Genomic DNA, 20,673 nt, shown 5'->3' on the forward strand with positions numbered 1-20,673 from the left:
CAGGGCCTGCAGCAGGTGGTTAGCACCGGCAGCACAGCCAGCGCTATAAGCTACGTATGCTCAGTCTCAGATGGGATTCAGCCACACATGCAGGAGAGTGTTGTGTCTTTCCCTCTGAAATGCGTGCGGATCCGGGGCAGAGCTCTTGCAGGCATTTGTCGTGCCCATCAGTAAAAAATAGGAAACGTGGGATATACTACAGGGGAAATTCCCAGAACTGAATACAGGTGCCCGGTTAAAGCTCCTCTTGCGGCTCCCAGAGCCGTGGGGTGAGGCTGGGCATTAGGAAAGATGCAGTAGACTCGGTTGCTCTGATTTCAGATCCTAACCCTGCCACGGCCCAGTGGAAATTTTGCCCGTTTTGTGAATTCAGCTCACAGCCCGGTGTCCCTCGGTTCCTGGCACAGGCGGCAGCGCTTTCCCCGCCAGAGATTGTGAGGAAGGAACATCCGTGGCATTGAAATGAAGCCGCTGAAGCCAGCCCTTTATCAATGGTGCCGGGAGAGACGCAGCCCACGTGGGTCTCGAGTAACCCGTCGGGACTGTATCGCTCTAAATGCCTCCTCAACGGGATTTTTTAAAGCATTCCCAGGTCCATCCACCTCCTAAAGACACCACCACTCGCCGGGGCTGAAGCGCAGCCCGGCAGCAGCCCCGAACCCACACACCAACCGGAGCTCCCCGACTCGCGGTAGAAGCTGAAAGGGAACTTACTGTGCTCAGCTGGGTCTCATTCTGTTCCCTGCGCCGGGCACCACCAAGCCTCTGCCAACTGACAGGCAGCTTAAATATTGCCAGAGAATCGGGATTTGCCAGCGGAGCTGTTAACGATGTCACAAGGAATGAGAAGGAATATTTATAGTCAAAGTTAAACTAATTGCCCGAAGTTACTCCTTCGGTCTCCCGTGGCTCTGGTGAGAAGTGTATTATTTTCACTATCAGGGCTCATGGGTCAAACTCCACAGAGTGCCATTCTCTTAGGCAATCTGCGCAGCTAGAGAAGGGACAAGTAACAATAAAAACAAATCCGTGCTGATGTCCTCTCGAGCTGACAGCCTGTGACACAGGGGAGAGCTGACAGCTAGTCCTGTCTCTAGGCTTATGCCTAAGCCTTACAAAGAGCAGAACTCATTTGTGGGCTGGGGTTCATAACTCATTTCTGAGTCTGTAGGTTAATCCCAGAATCGAGTTCCCTTCGGGGACCAGGCTGGAGGTTTTGGCTTCAGCATCACCTGTCTGAAAAACCTGAAGACACTTACAGCCAAATAACACACAGAGAATGATGCTGAAGAGGGACCTTCCTGTGGCAGGAGGCAGCTCGTACATAGAATCATAGAATCATTTAGGTTGGAAAAGACCTTCAAGATCATCGAGTCCAACCATTAACCATGCCCACTAAACCATATCATCTCTGAAATCGGGGTGCACAGAGCCCCAGGGCAGCACCACCGAGAAGCCCCATGTCTCTTGCTGGGCAGGTACCTGCTAGCTGGCAGGGCAGATCGAGCATGGGCACTGTCCTTACACAAGCCTAATCCATATCCTGACGGTGGAGTTATCAACCCAAATTTTAATGTCTGTGATCCCCTAAGGACACGTTTTACTGGCGAGTCCTCAGCTCTTCTGCGACACCTGGGTGAAAGTCTCGGCCAAAGCAGGGCAGCCCCCGGGGAACACCGGTCCCGCGTCGCTGGCCGGGCGTGAGCAGCATCTCTGAGCGCAGGTGCTGCTTTTGTCTCTTTCACTCACTCGTCATGTAATGTCGCAATGAACTGCACTGCTTTTACCGAAGGTTTCGTGAAACTTACCCCTTCTCTGACAATCTCAGCTGCTAGAATCAGAAATCCAGTTCTCACCTTCACTTTTGAGTTTTCTAGATTGACAACAAGTTAAAAAAATTAAAAGAAAGGCACCCCAGGGTCTACAAAACCAGAAAGGAAAGTTGGAAAAACCTAGTATCTGTATTTTATCTCATTGTTTCACACTCAGCTCACAATTCTGATGAACATAACTAAAGGTCTTTGAATCTTGCGATTGGAGATGCTTTAATTTGATCTGCTAGAATTTGGAAAACCCAGATTTTCCTAAATTGTGTTAGAACAAGGTGGATCCTCAGGGGCTTCAAATTCAGCATCCAGGTGCCTTGTGCTACCTCCCAGTCTATGCCACTTTTTCCTGAATTCCAGCCCTTCCAATCTGAAGCTGAGACCTCTGTTTGTCTCTTCGGCATCTTTGATGGCACCTGAAAAATAATTACAGATTGTGGCCCTTCAAACCATTATCAAGATACTTAGAGGGAGGGTTCATACGTGGTTCCACCTGGGCTTGGAGTTGCCAGCCTGGTGCTATTTTATCCCAGCCAGTCCACCAACCGGAGCTGCCATCCTGTCTTCACTATGACTTTACTAAAGCTGCTCATTTCCTCTTCGAGGTTTTTTTTCCCCTCATTTCTCACAGGACAGAGTGAAAATCCTTAAATAATCTGAGGTTTGGAATGTAACCTGGGATTTCAGGGTCACGGTTTCCCTGTCTCTGTCAGAGGATGGAAGCGGCACCCCGCGGAGCAGGAGCCACGCCACGGCTGCATTCCCCACGCTGACCCCGGGCTGCTGCCTGAGTTATTATTTCCTTTCCAAGGACAGGCTTTCCTGTGAAGATGATCCCATGATCAAAGCTGACGCTGGGCTGTACAAGGCTAAAAGGAGAGCATCCAGCCAGTACACCGAGTCTGGGGAAAAATTACCTAATGTTTGCAGTTACCAAGAAAGAGCAAAACAACAAGTGAGCGCGGTGAATGATGCCGACTGTCACATGTACCACGCTGCAAAGGAGGCTCCGGGTCATCATTTCTGTGGCGGTTTGTGGACTGCAGCCCGGGCCGTGCTGGACCGTGCGGTGGGAAGTTTGACGGCCGCGCTGGGCACCTCGAGATCCCCGGGGCTGCAGAAGAGCCAGGCTTGATCGGCCAGGAGGGCTAAAGAAACATCAGGAGGGTTTTGAGCGCTTTAAATGCATATCCCCAGCGAGGGACTTCCACCCATAACATTTTTATTAACTCTCTTCAGGGCTGTTTTACAGTTGCCGGTGCTGTGGCCTCCAGGGAGGAACCAGTGATTGAGCAGGCTGCTGTAAACAAGCTAAACTACAACCAGGAAATCTGATATGAAGCCGGTCCCTATCTATCTGCTGTTAGTGTAAAGGGAGATAAATTGCTCCGGGGACATAAACTCAACCTCAGCCAAGAATTCCTTTTCAGAGGGAAACAATTCACTGGCTTATATGCTCACTAAATGTTTTCTTCTGAAGGCTGCAGAAAAAATCCATACTATTTTAAGAATTTGCTGCTCATATTTATCACGCTAGCCTGCATGCTGGCACGCAAGCAGGTCTTTTCAGAGTTATGCAGTTATTTTCCTTGTACCAGCCCAAACCCAACAAGGTCAAATCCTGCATCTCTCTCCTGTAGGTGTAAGGGGCCAATATTAAGAAGTGTAGTCACAGAAGAGCCAGATGCAGAATTCCTCACACCTTCACCTGCAGGTGTTGTACGAAGCAATTTTTGACAGAACACAGAGGGACATGCAGTCATGAGGCAGAAGGCAGTAGCTTTATTTTAGGAATAGCACATAGGCATTGGGTAGAGACTGAATTGTGAATATACATAGTCCCATTATCAAATAATAACCATGTGTCAGAAGTTCTGGTTCTTTGAAAATATTCACATAAAAATACCAAAGGGATTGGAGTTCTAACTATTTTGGAAAGTTACAACATGTAGCAAAATCTATGTACAGCATTTTCACATTTGTAATGACAGTTTCAAAAGAACCTCCAGTGGTTTAAATATTGAATATGTTTTTAGAAAAAAAAAAAAAAAATCAACTGAATGCAGTGTGCAACATCCAAAACGGAAAGAGGAGCTGAGTGAGCATTGCCCTGTCACCACCGTCGGGGCAGAGGAGAGGCAGAAACAGATGGGGCCAGACCTCTGGGAACACAACGCTAGAAACTACCTGGCACTTAAAGCTGTATAAACTGAGAACACTTGTGAAAAGATACTTCACTTTCTACAGCAGGGTTTAAAAAAATACTGAAAAACCAAAGATTTGATGGTCATAAGGTCTCCCATAAATAATGCACCAGTTGGTGATTCTGTACTTGAGCAAAGGCTTCAGTAAGAGCTCTTGCTCTGGCAATAGGCGGGAGGAAGGTTACCTACGCTACGGCTTGCTGGAGTGCTTCCACAGGGCACGGTGTTGGGGCGTCGGGTTTGAAAGGCAACGGATGCGTTTTGCACAGAGTAATGCCTCACAATGTTAACGCACTGTAGGTTTGCTGCCGTAAAGCTCTCGGGGCACCACGTCGCCCGGAGGCACGTGCACTGCCCGTGGGATGCTGCTAGCCCTTTTGTCCCAGGGGACATTTCGGAGGGAATTAAGTCATCTAAATAACAATCAGACGGTGTTGAAAGATGGACGTGCACGCTTCTAGTGTTCCCTGGGTATATTCAGCATGAACGACTGGTCATACAGTAAAGGGATTCTCAGGACTTCAGCCCTGGGGAGTGACTAGAGGAGGGCAGGGGATGTGTTTCTCGCTGCTCTCTGCCGTGCCTCGGGAGCGGTACTCGGGGCTGCAGAGGACTCCCACTCATTTTTAGGCTACCGAGGGTTTGGTACTTTCCAAGGAGGCACCAAAACACTCAGGGATTTATGTCTCCTGGTGAGTTCAAATAAGTCTACTGCTGATGATGTTAAACTCTTGGGAAGAATTCAAGACCTGCCAGTCTCTGCCAAACCTTTAAGCAAAGCTGACGGCCGGGAAGGACTCTGGGCTTTCCGTCCTCTCCAGCACAGCTGGGTAGAACCAGACTGGATCTGTACGTGGGACCACACGGACATGCCAGAAGGGTTCTGCGAGGTCATATTGCTTTCCATTGCCACTAGCTGGCAATGGCAGGGGATTAAAGCCTCTGGGCCACCTCTGGCAACCTCTCTGTTAGGGTCTGTTCAGGTGGAGCTCCAGCCCCACGGTGCAGCTCAAGGGGAGAAGGGCTTCGAGAGGGATTGGAGAGGGGCTCAGCAGCGTTGCTCCTCAGGGTCCCGGGGGAGCAGGTGCTGGTGGCAGTCCTTGTCCCCCCATGCTCCCTTCCTCGCCTGACCTGCTCTGCCTCCCCAGGGAGTCCGTGGCTGGGCTCTCACACCGGCCCCGAGGCTGGCAGGGATGAGCAGTGCCTGCCTGGGGAAAGTTATATCCTGCGAGGGCTGACTCCTTGCACAACCATGCTTGGGTACTGGCTCTGGGGAAGGTCTCCAGCAACTGCTGGTGCCAGTTATACGCATTCTGGAAACACGGGAGAGTGAGGTTTTAGCCAGATCTGAAGCCAAGTTTTAGCCAAGTCTGAAATCCTTGACTCAGTAATATGCTGGAAATGGAGGATGCCGAGAAAGCTGTTGTCAAGACCAGCGCAGCGTTTACCTTCATGTCCCTGTGCCTCACCCTCGCATCCATCCACTATCACCTGTGGTGCCTTTTCAGTGTCCAGACTGCCCTGACCCTTCGGTCCTTGGTTCTCCTTAGTGGTAGCAGGTGACAGCAGCGTATTTACAACCAAACTCAATGGGAGCAAATTGCACTTTGTTGGCAATAAATTGTTGCACCTCGCATTGCTGCAGGCCCGTCACCAGGCAAGGGGGGAGGTCATCCTGGGGCTGCGCTGGCTCTCGCCAACCTGCACATCGCTGAGTGCCCGCTGCAGGGAGAGAGCAAAGAGCAGGAGCTGAGGATCAGGCAGGGGCAGCTGGTGTGGACAGGGAGATGCTTCAATGGTACTGGCCACTACAGACTTAATTCTTCCCCGGCTTCCCGCTGGACAAGCCCTGTGAGTCCTTGCATCTGCTTTGTGGTGCTCCGACCCAGCTTTCGTTAACCAAGAACATCAGCCCATGACAACATCTGCTTTACTCTCCCTGGGGCTGGTGCTTGGACCATCAACCCTCAACTCAGCCTCTTGCACTGGCCAGCCAACATGTATGTTAGAAAAATTGCATTTTACAGACATTCAGGTACATGTGCTCACAAAAATCTCGTCTCGTTCCCACAGCTCACATATAAGTAAAACGCTTCACTGACATCTAACAGGAAACCACTTGCGGGCTAGCTTTGAAAAGTGCAACTCACCTCAAACTTGCTAATGAATTCTGCAAAAATGCCAAAGAAAGCCTCAGAAGTTGTCATTTTCGAGTCTTCCCCAAAGAAGGACAACACCTTGCTGAATTCTTCCATGGCCTTGTGCTGCAGGTCGTCCAGGGATCGCATGGCAGGCTGGGCACTCTCCAGGAAAGACTGGGAGAAATGGCTCAAGGAAAAACAGCTGCACTGGGGGTCTGGTACAGACCAGAATCCCTTCTGCTTATCAAATGGCTGGGCTTCATCTCAGGTCTAAGAAGGGACCTGCTGCCAATGCAGGCTGCGGCCACATGCGAATGGCGGCTGCTGGCACGCTCAGCTGTCCCTACCAGCATTTCTCTGGAAGGAAAGACGGCTCAGAAAGCTTTCTGGCCTTGTGGCACTGGGTTTCTGCCACGCAGAGGCATGTGAACTGGTGGTCACCACAAAAGTTGTTTCCCATGCTGGCTAAGAGCGAGTGGAGGGTGGAGATTTCCACCATGCTCTCACCAAGTGCTGCAATGGTGCTTTCTTACCAGCCGGACACGGCCCTGCTACTTACCAAGGAGGCAAAAAGACAACGAACCGTTTTTACTCAAGGGCAGTAAGTCTCATGGGTGATTTGCCCCTTTTATAGAAGGATACAGTCATCACAATTGCAAATCTGTCCTCTGCAGTAGCTGGCATGTTGTGACAGGCCATCTGTATGTCACTGACGGTGGTGTGCAGGTCCTTTAGGTCAGCCGTTAGCGTTCTCTGATTCACTACACGAGAAGAGAGGAGTCAACAGTGTTAGGAGAGTTAGGTCTGGCTTGCTTCCTGCGGCAAAGCGAGGACAACGAGCGTGGGCCATGGGTTGGGGCGGTTCAGGCTGTCTACATGACTCTGCCTAACCTGTCCGTGTTGTCCAGGGTGTGGTGGACAACCAGACCTTCCTGCTGGCCTCCAGCAGGTTGCCAGCAGCCGTTGCTGGGTGCTCGGGCCAAGAGATGCCAAGAAGAGCCCAGAATGTGCCAAGTGCAAGGAGCGTGCAGGACTCAGCAGCACGAGGGCAGTGATGGATACACAGGCACTTGACTTGGGAGGGGGACAGAGGGAGCGTACAGGACAGTGGGACAAGGGGTAATATCCAGACGGCCCTCCGTGGGATCTCATCATAGCACCAGCATTCAGGAGAGCGATGAGCAGTTCAGACTCCTTGCTGGTTTGGGTGGCCAAGCCTCAGCTCTTCTACAGGCAAGGGAGAAGTCGAACTGCAGCATGCCAAGAGGGTTTGGGTTTTGTGCTGCAGTTGTGTCACTCTGTGGCCTGTATGAGAGCGAAGCTGGGCAGCCCTGGATGGCACCCGGTCTGAAATTGGGTCTAAAGTGGCAGGAGTTTGAGCAGCAGGGAGCCCTCCATGACAGAACTGTTATTTAACAGGCCAGACACAAAATCCAGCTAGGAAAGCTACAGGTACAGACCTTCATCAAGTGGAAATTTACATCTCCAGGCCTGAGTTTTCTCCCTTCTTTATCTGCTGTAGCACTAATTCCCAAGGGAATTACTCACAAACAAGAGGGGATGGTGTGCAAGGAGAATGCAGCCCATGCTTTGCACGCAGCCAGCCTGTTGTGACACCACCACCACAAGCGGATGGGTGATAATGCCAGCATCTCTGTGACTTTTTTTATTGCAACCAACGAAGCTGTACGAGCCTCAGTCAGCGTGACATACCTGTGACTGGACTGTGAACTCATAACGTGAAGGGTGCTGTACACTCTGTACCACACACGATTGCAGGCAGTAATAATGCTGGCACCCACGCCAGGGAGGCTGCACACCAGGGATGGAAGGAGGCAGAAGCTGGGTGGAGCAGACCGGCTCCTGGCACTTCCCTCTTCTGTGCCTCCTTTGCACTTACAAGATATCTCTGAACTTGGGAACTACGTTTTCAAGTCAGTCTACACACTCATCTACACACTTGTCTACACACTCGCATGTGCGGCAGCGTGGGATGGATGGGACATCCCCTGTCACTAAGCTCGTCCCTTCCTAGCCCCGTCCTCTTGCTCAGGACCATTCCTCACTAGTTTGGGCCACCGTCCTGCTCGTGCCAATGCTGTGCAGCTCATGACTTATTCTAGACCCATACAAAACCAAGAGACAGTGCAAGGAGACACGGAGCTTGCAGATGCTTTTGCTCGTTTACCTTTGGCAGCAAGCGGCACTGTAGGAAGATCCTTGGCAAAGCCCAGGAGCTCTGGGAAATGTTGGCTAAGTGATTTGGCAAGAATGTGCAGGAAGGTGGATTTCCCATCAACAGTCTTGGTTGTGTTCAGCTACGGCAAAGCAAAACAAGTAAGGAGATTCCTATGCAGAGGAGTGGGGTTTGCCAAGCACCCAAATACACAGGGGCTCCCCTGTTCTGCTCGGCTCACTCTGCGTTCACGTGCATGGCAATTCCCAGCCATGCTATGTGGATTAATGTTTAAATAGGACATTTAATGTTTACACAGCATGTTACGCCCAGATTAGTGGCGTCGAGATGCTAAGCAATGCCTCTCTCCTGCAGGCCGGGGCTGTCACCCCATCCCCCCCACTCAGGAGTCCCACCGCAACCCACGTGGGATAAAAGACCTTCATTTTCTCCCACCCCACAGCCAGAAGGCCTGGTTCTCAGGTCCCAGCACACTGAAGCACCAGACCACCATTAGGGCCTCTCTGAAGTCAACCCTGAGCATCAGTCCCTGCCCTCCCACCGGTCCCCCCCACCGGGAGCCGCTGCACCCAGGAGCCTTGTACGAGGACAGGCACGATGAACTCCCGGGCCCTTGGAGCTCCCGGCAGTGGTGCCTCCTGCACGGGAACAAGCATGCTTCGTCTTACCTCGGTGAGAAAGTTGATTTTAAAGCCTGTTGTTTTGCTAGTCTTGGGCTGCCCGTTGTTCAGGTAGTTCCCCATCGCCAGCACAAACTGCAAAGAGAAACCGCAGTGAAGGACTGGCCAGTGACCTCCAGCACTTATACTGTCCCATCTCCCATCTCTTTTTGTACCCGCTTTTGGGTCAAGAGACCTACCAACAATGTGGTAGGAGCAGAGGTAAAAAGCCTCCCCCTGTCTACAGGACTGTGGGAAAGCACCCTTTTTTGTGTCAGGTCACTTCTGCTAAGGGGCCCCATACATCTGCTCAAAGAGCATCGTTAATAAAACCTTCTCAGTTCATTCAGTGGGTTAGATTAGGTGGGTGAATACATGTTAAAGGCAGAGTTTCTGCTGGTCCTGTACACACTGTTCGTCCCGTCACCCACACAGGGCAGCCACAGCACACTGGGAGGACGAGAGCTGCTAATGCGCCCATTGGCACGGCAGCCCCAAGGGATGGGGCCGTGGGTCCAGAGGCACAGGCTGTTCTCTTCTCTGTGCTGCTCCCGTACGAACTGCACTGAACCCTCAACAGCAAAGTCCATATTTCAGCTACAGGCACTGCTCCTCACCCACCGCCTCTCCTGTGTCTTCAGCAGGGGCTAGAAAAAAACACCCCGTTTGTCATCTGCAGACCCAAATGTCCAAAGCCCTTGTAAGAGCTCACATTTAGATGCTTCCCCATGTGGTTTATGTGGATGCTGCCCAGGAGCCCCCTTCCCTCCCCTGCAGCCCCCCAGAAGGTCTGTGCTGCCAGAGGTCTGGCTCTCGCAGCCCTGCCGTGTGCTGCGGGTGGGTGCGCGGCCGCCTGTGATCTGCCCTCCTGCATCCTCCCCGTGCCAGGATCCCCACAAGCCAATACCAGCGGGAGCTGCCAGTGGGTGGAACGTGGCCGAGTTGGACCCGGAGGGGCCCAAAACACAACCGTGGGGCTGGAGGTGCGCTCCGGCTGCCTGCCAGCTGCCCGGCTGCCTGCGGGCGCTCCTGTGGACACTGGGGGCCCCCGGTGGCTGTTACCAGAAAGAAGGACTGTTCTGACCTCCAAGATCTTAGCCAGCTTCTTGCTGCTTTTCAGCTCTAGAGAGGCCTTGCAGATGCACTCGTAGCTGGCTTTGATCTCCTCTGTCTTCTCTTGCAGAGTGGTCTTAAAATGTAGGCTGCGCAGACGGATCTTGTATTCTGGTACTGACAACATCTGAGAACAAAAGGAGGAGAAAATTACTACTATCACCATCAGCATAATCGCTCCTAGATGATAGTGTTTTTTGTGGCATATTTCCCTGTGCATGAAAGCAGTATGCGCTTGCTTAGCACAGGTGACACCGCGGAGCAGCTGGGACGGCTGCTGTAGCTCGCAGAGCACGGCCACTTCGCTGCTGCAGGAGAGGAAGGTTTCATGCCAATATCCACAAGTGACTTTTTGTCAACAGAAAGTAAGTCAGAGTTGGGCAAAGTCACTCTTACCATGGAGTAAATATCACAGTATGCTTCGGCTGTAAACCAGCCGCTGTGGGAACTGCCAGGCACCTTGGGTATCAGCCTGAGCATCGCTCGCTGCCAGCCCTTTTTGACCAGTGCCACCAGTTTCTCCTATCCCACAGCATGCATGAGCGGACCAGCATCCCGCTGACCGCTTCCTCTCTGCTGTGGGTTTTCCTCCCCTCCAGCTCACAGCGGGTCATCCCGGGGACACTGCTCGTGCAGACCTCCTCGCTCCTGGAGCACGTCCCTGCCCACAGGTACCTGCAGCACAAACTGGTCGGGCTCGCTCAGCTTGCCGGGGTTCTCCTTGTAGCTCTGGAAGCGCTGGACTTCCTCCCCGTCCGGGGCGTACAGCAAGAGCTGCTTGATGTGGGAAGGCTCCAGGCGGTCCGTCTCCATCGTCATGAGAATCTGGCGCAGCTCGATGTGTGAGAGCTTGAGGTGGGCTATCAGGATGGCTGGGGGCAAGGGAGGTGCATCACTTAGGAGGGGAGGAGGACCAGACCCTGGGGGCTGGCTGCACTGGGACAGACTGGCAGGATGGGGCCAGGAGAGGAAGCTCAATTTCTCCATGATGTGAAAGTGATGTGGATTCTCCAGGGGTCCGCCCTGGGGAGAGGAAGGGCTTTCCGCTCCCCGAGGCCCTGCAGGGGCTGCACAGGGACCCCAAGGAGTCACTCTGGTCCTGCAGACCCCCCCAGGGTATTGCATCATGTGCACGTACATCACCAACGCATCACGCTGGGCTGCACTGGAAACCAGCCCCAGCACCTCCTCCTCTCCCACGTCCCCCACGGCCAGGCGACCGGGGTCTCGCAGGGTCCCACCAAGCTCTCCCACCCTCCTTCCTACCAGAAGGATGTCCTGGAGGAGCAGCACCGACCCTTCCCCAGCGGGCAGCCCCGCACACCCTCGCTGCCCCGCGGGGCCCTGCAAGTTCTGCCCCTCTCCCTCCCCAGACCCATGAGTCACATCCCATCTCTGTCCCTTCATGTAAAAACTTCTTCTTCCCCCTGCCCGGGGCTGAGCCCAGCCTGGAGGGGCTCTGGGCTGCAGGAACGGCCCAGACCAGCAGAGCAGTGCTGGGATTGTGCTCATGGGATGGTGCTGGTGTAGCCTCCTTCCTTTTACCTTTCCAGTTCTCTACATCCCCGGTCCCATCTCTGGGCCCGTTTTGGGGGTACGTTCACCGTGATGGTTACTTACATGTGTTGTAGGCCTTTTTGTGGGACAAAATTTCAACCACGTCTTTCTTTTTAAAGTTTTCAGGCATGAGGGTTGGCTCTGGAAGAGAAACTGAAAGATTTAATCATCGGTAAGGACAGGCTCAGCCGGCTCCAGCAGGAAGAAAACTGTCCTGAAAACAGTGAAACCATGAATGAAAGAGAGGAGAACTGATGCTTTGCACACAGCAATGGCTCCGGGAATCCTTGAATTCTGTGATTCAAAGATCTCCTCAATGGAGGACTCAGTTGGAGCTGAAAAAGGTAAAACAAGAGGTGAAACGCACAGAAAACCCCAGACTGCCCAGAAACATCCCCAAAAAGATAGCCCCTGAGAAGAATCCCATTTCATCCCACTTCCACTGCCAGTCCCATCTGCATCTGCCCGCTCTAGCTTAGCTCTGCCCACGCTGCCATCGTGCAGCACGTCCCTTGCAGGAGAGCTCAGACGTCCCACTGGCATTTTACTTCTCCCAGTGTAAATGAGGCAGCCGTGCTGCCCCACGCCTCCCTTCGGGCAGGCTGGGGGGGGGCAGGAGCGCATTGCTTACACCCCCCACCCCAAATGCCTCCCGCTGCACAGAGCGACCACCCCGGCCACCGCCGCTTGGCACCCTCAGCCTGGACCTATTCTCTGGGTTTGCAGCACCCAGAAGCCCCGGTGGGTGGGAGAGCCCAGCCGGTGGGTCTGCAGGAGACCCCGACTCAAGAGCAACAGGGGAGACTGCACTGGCAGGTAGCTACGGACCCCACACGTAGGTCTTGGGGGGAACTCACTTATTATATAAGTATAAAGAAATGTGTTGCTTGTAACGTTCTCTATGAACAGAGAAATGTTTTCACGTCTTTTTCAGGGCTGAGTTCTCAAAGCAACGGAGCTGCAATTCGCTTCCTAGTTTGCAGCCGCTACTGCAGCACAGCATGGTGTCCAGGCATGCCGATGGCCCGGCTGACCGTCTGTTCTGCACAGACTGGAACAAGCAGAGGCTGTGCACAAATTGTTATAATATGTGGCACAGGTTTGAGCTTCTGCTGTGTTGCAAACCAGGCCCCTCGTGGCACTGGAGAGCGGTGCTGGCACACCGGCATTCCCTGTGGTATGGGGATGGCCGGGTACTCCCTATGAGAGCTGGGAAGCAGCGCTGAGCACAACGGGGAGCAAAACCCTCCAGCTGAGTTTCACTGCCCCAGTCGACTGAAATGCGGAGAGAAAACAGATAAGGGCAACAAAGAAAATTAAGGGAGATGATAGTGAATCAATCTCCATCTTAATAATCTGCTGTGCCACCAGCCACAAAATCCTGAGTACGAATGAATTCTATGCCACGGGTGATGCTAGGACCAGGCATTGCCTTGCTGCCCTCTGAGCCCCAGTTCCTCCCATGTCCCTGGTCTCTGGTCTGTACCAGGACCCATTCTGGGGCTCAAATACTTACTTGTAGGCTTCTGCGTCCCGAAGTGCAGCTCCAGGTCAAGGTATTTGACCATATCACTCAGCTTGTCGTAATCGGAGTCTTCCCCGAGCTGCAGGAGGAGGAAGAGTCAGGAGCGGTGCTGGCGCAGGGGACAGCCCGACACTGCCCGCCTGCGCTGAGCCACCTTCCCTCCGCCCCACGCTAAGCCCTGTGTCCCCAGAAGAAACCAGGACAGGTTGATGGCACTGTCCTGTAACTGGAGATTCAGCCGTCATAAACCCTGCACAGAAACCAGAGCCTGGTGAACCGTTCACCTCCGTGGAGGTAGTTTCTACACAAGTCGCCCAGCCCATCTGGTGGGACCTGTTCTCATTTCAGAAGAGAGGAAGAAACCCGGAGATTCACCCCATCAGCATTTCCTTGCACCCTCCAGCTGGCACCACTGCCCCGCAGATTCATTTAGCTTCTGACACAGCTGGAATCCTACAGAGCATTACTGCTTTTCACTTGCTACTTGGGCACGATTGCTTTACTGAAGGACAAAGTTGGCATTCCAGAAACTTCGGGAATCTTTTGCATACAAAAAAATCACTGGGAAGAAGCATCTTGTTCTCTGGAGTCCCAGGGAGAGGGACCTGCAGGATTTCAAGTGCCTGCTAATGAGGTGGGTGCCCATGGGACTGGAAGATGATCCCACAGCTCCCCTCTAGCTGCTCAGGGCACAAAGAATATGGCACATCTGAACACATTCATCGTCATGAGAGACACAGAGGCTGGAAGTTAAACTCCAGGGAGGCCAGCTTCTCCCTACAGGGACTCAAATCCACCTCCAGAGTTCTGCATCACTTCAGGTCCACCGTGCCAAAGGATTATCACATCTCACTCCTCGCCTCTGCATTCCCCCTCCGGTGTCCTCCCCTGCCTCGGTGCTCTCCCCATCACTCTGCTTTCAACCATCCTAACAGTTTCCCATTGATAAAACCTCCTACAGCTGCGGAACACATCTGAAGGCAGCTCCTGACTACGTCAACCCACAGAGAGCAGGAAAGCCTGCGCTCCCCAGGATGCTGCAGTCAAAACCCGCATTCCAGATGCTTTCCAGAGCCTCTTCTCATCCTGGCAGTTTTGGTCCAAATGAGTAAAAGGATGAAAAGAAACATGAGATTTTTTGCAACTTAGCATCTTCAGAGTTCATTCCCTTGGCCAAGGTATTGAATGTGTGGCCCAACAAGAGGCGAGGACATCGTGCCCTGGGGAGGGGACAGCCCCCCAGCACCCTGGGCAGGGAGGAGGGCAGTGCCCACCGATGCTCCCAACGACCCGCACAACCTCGGCACAGGCAACCGCTGCCCAGACCGCAGTTCAGACCCTCACCCCCCCCTGCCCCGCTCCCCGGACCGTACCTGCCCCCAGATGGTCCCCTCCGAGTTCTCCACCTGCTCCCACCGCAGCCTCTTGACACTCATGTGGTTGGACTCGCTCCTGCGGTGCAGCAGCCCCCGGTGCAGGGGGGGCGCGCAGGGCACCGGGGGGGGCGGCGGTGGGGGCGGAGGGGGTGGGATGGGGTGCAGGTGGCTGACGAGGGATTTGGGAGCGGGCGACGTGCTGGCCTTTGTGGCCTCTGCCTTGGTGGGGACGGTCTGGGGGTCGTGGAACTGCAGGGGAGGGGGTGGCGGGGGGGGGCTGAGGGGCGGAGGGGGGATGTGGTCCGAGAGCGTGGAGTAGGTCAGGGAGCTGCCCTCGTCACTGCTGCTGATGTACTCGCTGCTGCTGACGTCGTTGGTGACGTAGCTGCCCTGGTCATCGTGGAAACTCATCTGGGTGAGGGAGAGAGGAGAGGCTGAAGGTGACACCTCCTCCTCCACCCACCCAGCCCTTGGGGGTGTCCTTGCCCCCCAGCCCTGCAGCCCTCGCCCCCCTCCGCCACCCCAGGACGCGTCCCCAGAGGGTCTGCACCCATCCCGGTGCGGTGCGGGCTGCAGGATGGATTGGCTCCAGGACTGGGACAGACAAAGACCGTGCACCGAGCCACCCCTGCGCCACGCTCACCTCCTCGTAGTCGTTCTCAGGGGTGAGGAAATCATCCACGATGGTGACCCGGTGTCCCAGCTGCTCACTGAGGGCATCCAGGAATCGGTCGGTGTCGCGGCTGCGCGGGGGCCTGGAGAAGGTGAAGAGCTTCTTCCGTCGCGACAGAGGGCTGAGCGGGTAGTCGCGGTGCTTGGGGGACGGGGCTGGGCTGCTGTCGAGGCTGACGTAGGGGTTGGACTCGGTGCTGCTCGGGGAGGCCACGCTGCTGTGCAGGCGGTAGTAGCACTGCTGGGAAGCCAGAGGGTCGCTCGGCCACGAGATCGCCATCCCCGCCTTGCGAGAACCTGCGGGACAGAGCGCTGCCGAGGGGGTCCTGCACCGGGCGCTCCCCACAGCCCCCTACCCACGGGCTGCGATGAGCCCCGGCACCGCACTGAACGCGACGTGAGATAACGGTGCAGCCTGCTGGGGTCCCGCGGGATTTGCCGTCCCACGCGCTCCGCTGCCCTCCTGCAGATGCAGCTTCGCTGGAGCCATCGCTGAGCTCGCATGCGGCACTGTCGCCGCTTCGTTATAAAATGGCACCAAGAGAAAGAGGTCTTCTCCTCCGCCTGCCTGGCCAGCACCATCCACCATCACCTGAGACCCCCCCCCCAAAAACTGCCTCTCTCACGCTGTGGGAAGCCGGATGGTACCTGCAGCGTGTGCCAGCTCTGGGGCAGGAGGCGATGCTCTGTGCAGGGCAGCACTACCCCTCTTGCCAGCAAAGCTGCCGATCAGGCGGTTTTCTAATTCTGCGTAGACAGCCGACATCTGAAAAAAAGGGCAAAGAGCTGCTGTCGATGCCCGAATCGAGACAGGGTTTGCGGAGACCCCAGAGACCTGTGATGTCCTGGGGACAGGACAGCCACTGCGGACCCGCCAGCCCCCAGTCTCTTACTCTTTAAAGGAGTGCTTCACCCCAACCCAAGGCTACTCTGCCTTTTCTGAAGCTCCCCAAGAACCTCTCGCTCACAAGGCTGCAGGAAGATGCTGACAGACACCAGCCTTATCAAAGCTGACTAATTGCCGAGGGAAGTGATCTCAGAGACGAGCTCTGAGGCAGGGATGTTGTCAGCCACCAGCAGGTATTTACATGCAGACGCATCCTTCCCCCGTTCCCTTTTTTCTGCTTTCCCGTGTTAACATGAAAGGAGTCAAACCGTCGACCCTCCCTGTGAACGCAACGGTCCCACACATGTCGGCAAAGCGCTTCCCGGAGGCATCCCCCCACCCCAGCCCCATCAAGTCGCACCATTTTGGGGTTGGGTGTCTCCGGGAGGGATGTGCCGTCTCCAGCCTGTCTCTCTCCAGGGATCAGGCGAACCGGGACCTCCACAGTGTCGCTCTGCCCTGCCAGGGAAGGAAGAGACAAACCAGTCAGCAGCCCCTCCTTCTGCCCCTGCTCCCCGGGGCTCCCGACTGTCCTGACCCACCAAGGTCCCCCCTGTCTCCTGCTGGGACCCAGAGCCATCCTCCCTGCCCAGGCACACAGCGAAGCACCGGGAGCTCCCGGGTCTGGGGGTCCCGAGGGACCGATGTGGGGCAGCCGGTGGTCCCGTGTGTGGGCTGCCTGTGAAACAGGGACCGTCTTACTGCGGGCTTCCCTGGGCGGCAGCAGAAGTCACCTGGCAATGGAGTATGACACGTGGTAGAAAGAAAGCATGGCCGAGAAAAAAATCCTCCTATGCCTTGCCTTTTACCTCTCCATATTCAGTTTCTTTGTCTATAAAATGAGGATATTATTTCTCTCTCAATCTACCCAACTGGTAGATTCGGAAGCTGCCTATAAATCCTCAGCACCAGAGCGGTGCTGCGACTGCGGTGTGGTTAGTGTGTTCCTCACTAGTGCTGCACACAGGGGGACAGGGCCCGGCGAGGAGTTTCCATCCCAGTATTTCAGGGGAAAAGACATTATCCAGGGCACATGCAGGAGTTTGTACTGTGTCGAGAACTCTCCAGATATCGAGACACTGCAGTGCCATGGGTGTTTCTTTTTGTCTTGGTTTCTTTTCCTTCAGCCTCCCTGGTAGGTGCTGGACACCAGGACAGTCAGGGTCATCACACATGGCAGTCAAGGTTGCAGTTTCCAAAATTTGGTCCTTTTAGTCACAGATGCCCAGGCAGTGCCGGCCACCCCAGCAGCGTCCCCTGAGACAGGGCTCTGCAGGTGACATGAGGAGGGTGGGATGGAGACAGAGAGGTCTGGACCCCTGCAAAGGCACAAGGCAGCTCGCTTGGAGTGATGTTGATTTGACCAGCTCCCAGTGAAACTCTGTTTTTCCAGTTTCTCATCCATGGAGAGCTTCTGTTCAGAGGTTAATGGCTGCAGCAGTATAAGCTCTCAGAGATGTGTCCAGACCCCCGATTTATCTCCAAGGGTGTGTGAAGGGCTGCTGGGCAATCCCTGCCTTTCCCAAGCTGCTGGAGGGCAGGTCAAATAGATTCACATTCCCTTCGGCCACAATATTTCCGCACAGTGGTCAGGGCCAGGCTGAGTACTGGGGCAGACAGGCAGAGCTTCGGAGAGCCCAGCGGAGCAGCTCCGCTCACACCAGCACCAAACCGGACCAGTGTGCTCAGAGCCCAGCATTTAATGGCAACAAAGAAAGAAAAGCCCAGGACCGACATAGCTGGCTGTAATGAGAAAGGGCTCTGGAGGGGGGCTTTCATCGGGAACAGGAGGTACATCCTCCCCGGCATCACCTCCCTCTCCAGGACTGAGGAAGGTTGTCTACTTTTTATAAATAAATGGTCTGTGCAAGGAGGTGAATTAGGAGCAGCCGGGGCAGGATGCACCCCAGTGCCTGTTCAGGCTTGGGTAAGATTAGCAAAATCGGGTCGCAGGCTGCTCTGCTCTTCCCCCAGGGCAGCTGAGGACAAGGCTGCTCCCCCAGAGCTGGCGAGCATCTGCCCGGGCGAGCGGCTTCCCTCCGGCATACACAGCTGTCGGACGCTCTCCGTGCTGTAATCGCCACCAGAAATGCTCCTCGGAGGCAAGTTAGAGGATCTTCCCTGGGGAAATGTCTCAGAGTTGACTGCTCCGGCAGCAGCCCTCCCCGACAGCTGAGGAGCACCGCGCTCCCAGTGAGGGGTGCCGGGAGGAAGGCGTGCAGCCGGAATGCCAGTGGATCCTGGCTGGTTGTGGTGGGGATGTCGTGGTGGGCAGGTCATGGTCAGAAGCCGTAAGCACAGGTCAAGTGCCTTTCGCAATCAGCTAAGAGTGATGGAGGAATAGGCAGGATGCTTTGTCCCGCCATCTGGGAAAGGAGAGCAAAGACCTGAAGGACTGAAAACATAACCAACAACCTGGGGTGCAGCGGGGGGAGACGGTTAGAGATCTGGGGGCTGTGGAAGGCCCTGCAGCATTACCGGGAGGATGGGATTTTCAGACGAATGGGGAGATACGGGGCTTCTCTCTGAAGGGAGGGAGGGTTTGTGCCATCGGTGTAGTTAAAGTGGCACTGAACCATGATCTTTTTCCTCACGTGGATTTCATAAATGCTGTTTTCCCTGCGAATTTGGTGGTGTCCAAGAAAGTTTACAGGGAAGCTAGAAACTGTGCACCCCAGAAGGGAGGGCTCGGACCAGCAGGATCAGCTCACATCTGAGCAACGGAAGGGGTTGGAAACAAGGTTCAGCCTCAGCCCAAGTGGCCTCTTATTGAATCGCTTATTTCAACTGTTTCTGAAAACATGGATTTCCAGTCAAAGCCTCTGTGCTGGCTTTATGCTGACCTCCATGTCTTCCCACCGTTCGTGCTTAGGAACAGGTCAGGATTTTGGCTTGGGGGGGGAGCAGAAGTGCACTACTGGCACAACCACCAGGGAACACAACCAGAGGGAACCCCCGCGCAGCCCCCAGTCACCCACCTGCTGCCCCCCCTTCCTCGGGGCGGGGGGTCCGAAGGCTTCCCCGGCACAAGGAGGCCCCTCGAACGGAGCTGCGGTAGCGGTCCTCTGCTTCTGGCTCAGCTGCAGCAGAAAACACCCTTCCTAAGGCACGGCCGGTGCATACCGGACCCCGCAGCTCCCCCATTCCTCCTCGCCACGACACGGGGCTCCCCCGGGACCTGTGGGACTCTCGGCTGCTCTTTGAGCCCTGCACTTGACCGTGACCCCTTGCCAGCACTGTGGCTGCCTGTCCCCCCAGGTAGCCGCTCACCCCATCCTCACGCCGGCCCCGGGGAGCGGAGCAGGTTACGAATGCTCCTGCCAGCGCAGGGCAAGGGGGTGGATGCCCAAAGATGGGACATGCAATCGCTTTTTCCAGCCGGATTGGCATCCACCAGCTTATGGTGCACGTGAAATGCCAGCCCTGAGCTAGGCTGGTCCAGAGGGACCCGGCTAACTCCTTCCTGCCCTCAAGGGACAAGATAGGAGTGGGGGCCAGCACCGAAATGCTGCCTGGAAGAACATTGTCTAATGGATTGGTCCATGTGCAGTTCAGCGCGACAGCTCAGAGAGTCTCAGACTTACAGAAGGATGAAGATACCGGAGCATCAGTCTCCGTGGTATCCAACAAACCAATGCTCAGACAGCCCGATACACACAAACTTCAGAGATCACCACTGAGTTTGGAAGAAGCCCAGGTGAAGGACTAATCCAAATTCAGAGATCTCTGGCCATTGCGCTTCCATGCATGGACAGACACGTCATGCACCAGAACAACCAGAACTTCACCTGGTCAGAGACTGCCCTGTTCACCTGAGAAGCTGAAAGGAGCCGGGGACCAGCCCGCAAACCGGGGACAACAGTCTGTCTGAAATAGCCTGGTTCAGAGGGAGATTTACTCCCCTGCTTTCCTCCTCTGCCAGTGGCTGGGGATACCTGCTTTGTATTCCTGAAATATAGCTGCAAACTGCAAATATATCAGCTTCCCTCTGAGATCTTCTAAAGGTTATAAACTAATTTTAGGGTCTAAGTTCTTGGGAACATACAATATGTTAGGTAGGTTGGGCCATGATTCTGCACACACAGAAGCAGTGGTAATTGAGGGTGCAAATGAGGTGAGCAAATACCCAAGAGGTTTCCATGCACAGCAGGGAGTATTTGCACCAGGACTTCAAGCTGTTTCTCCCTGCGAGGGGAAGGGCTGTGCTAAAATAACTGTATTCCTCCAAAAGTCTCTCTTCAAGCAACACCCCTTTTTACCTACATTGAGTCTAAAATAAACACATCAACACAATGTAAATAGCCTAGAATAGAAGAATTTGATTCTTAATTTGAGAGCAATTAAGAAGCCCAAATTCAAAGACTAAGACATTTCACTCCAAATTTGCCCACGCTTTTCTGCTGTCTGACTGCAAAGCCCATAATCCCCAGCAAACCACAGCTGGTTTTTGTGTTGCCACAGCCCCAGGTGAAGGCGAGGGGAGAGGTGGACGAGTGAGGAGGAGAATCACCGACAGC

The 20,673-nt window shown here is 54.6% G+C and overlaps 1 protein-coding gene across 1 annotated transcript in view; it reads right to left on the reverse strand.

The window, feature by feature from the left end:
- Positions 1-5,680: 5,680 nt before the first annotated feature.
- The window catches only part of GRID2IP (Grid2 interacting protein), a 38,757-nt gene continuing 23,764 nt past the window's right edge, over positions 5,681-20,673 (reverse strand). Inside the window, exons 9-22 of the mRNA XM_075058271.1 lie at positions 19,135-19,236; positions 16,518-16,615; positions 15,919-16,036; positions 15,242-15,567; positions 14,596-15,009; positions 13,214-13,301; positions 11,761-11,838; positions 10,816-11,012; positions 10,112-10,267; positions 9,037-9,123; positions 8,360-8,489; positions 6,814-6,932; positions 6,181-6,345; positions 5,681-5,752 (exon numbers count right to left, since the gene is read on the reverse strand). Of these exons, the coding sequence (XP_074914372.1) occupies positions 5,681-5,752; positions 6,181-6,345; positions 6,814-6,932; positions 8,360-8,489; positions 9,037-9,123; positions 10,112-10,267; positions 10,816-11,012; positions 11,761-11,838; positions 13,214-13,301; positions 14,596-15,009; positions 15,242-15,567; positions 15,919-16,036; positions 16,518-16,615; positions 19,135-19,236 (2,150 nt within the window). The remainder of the gene's footprint in view (positions 5,753-6,180; positions 6,346-6,813; positions 6,933-8,359; positions 8,490-9,036; positions 9,124-10,111; positions 10,268-10,815; positions 11,013-11,760; positions 11,839-13,213; positions 13,302-14,595; positions 15,010-15,241; positions 15,568-15,918; positions 16,037-16,517; positions 16,616-19,134; positions 19,237-20,673) is intronic.

This window comes from Buteo buteo, chromosome 27, assembly GCF_964188355.1.
Source record: "Buteo buteo chromosome 27, bButBut1.hap1.1, whole genome shotgun sequence".
Classification (NCBI taxonomy): domain Eukaryota; kingdom Metazoa; phylum Chordata; class Aves; order Accipitriformes; family Accipitridae; genus Buteo; species Buteo buteo.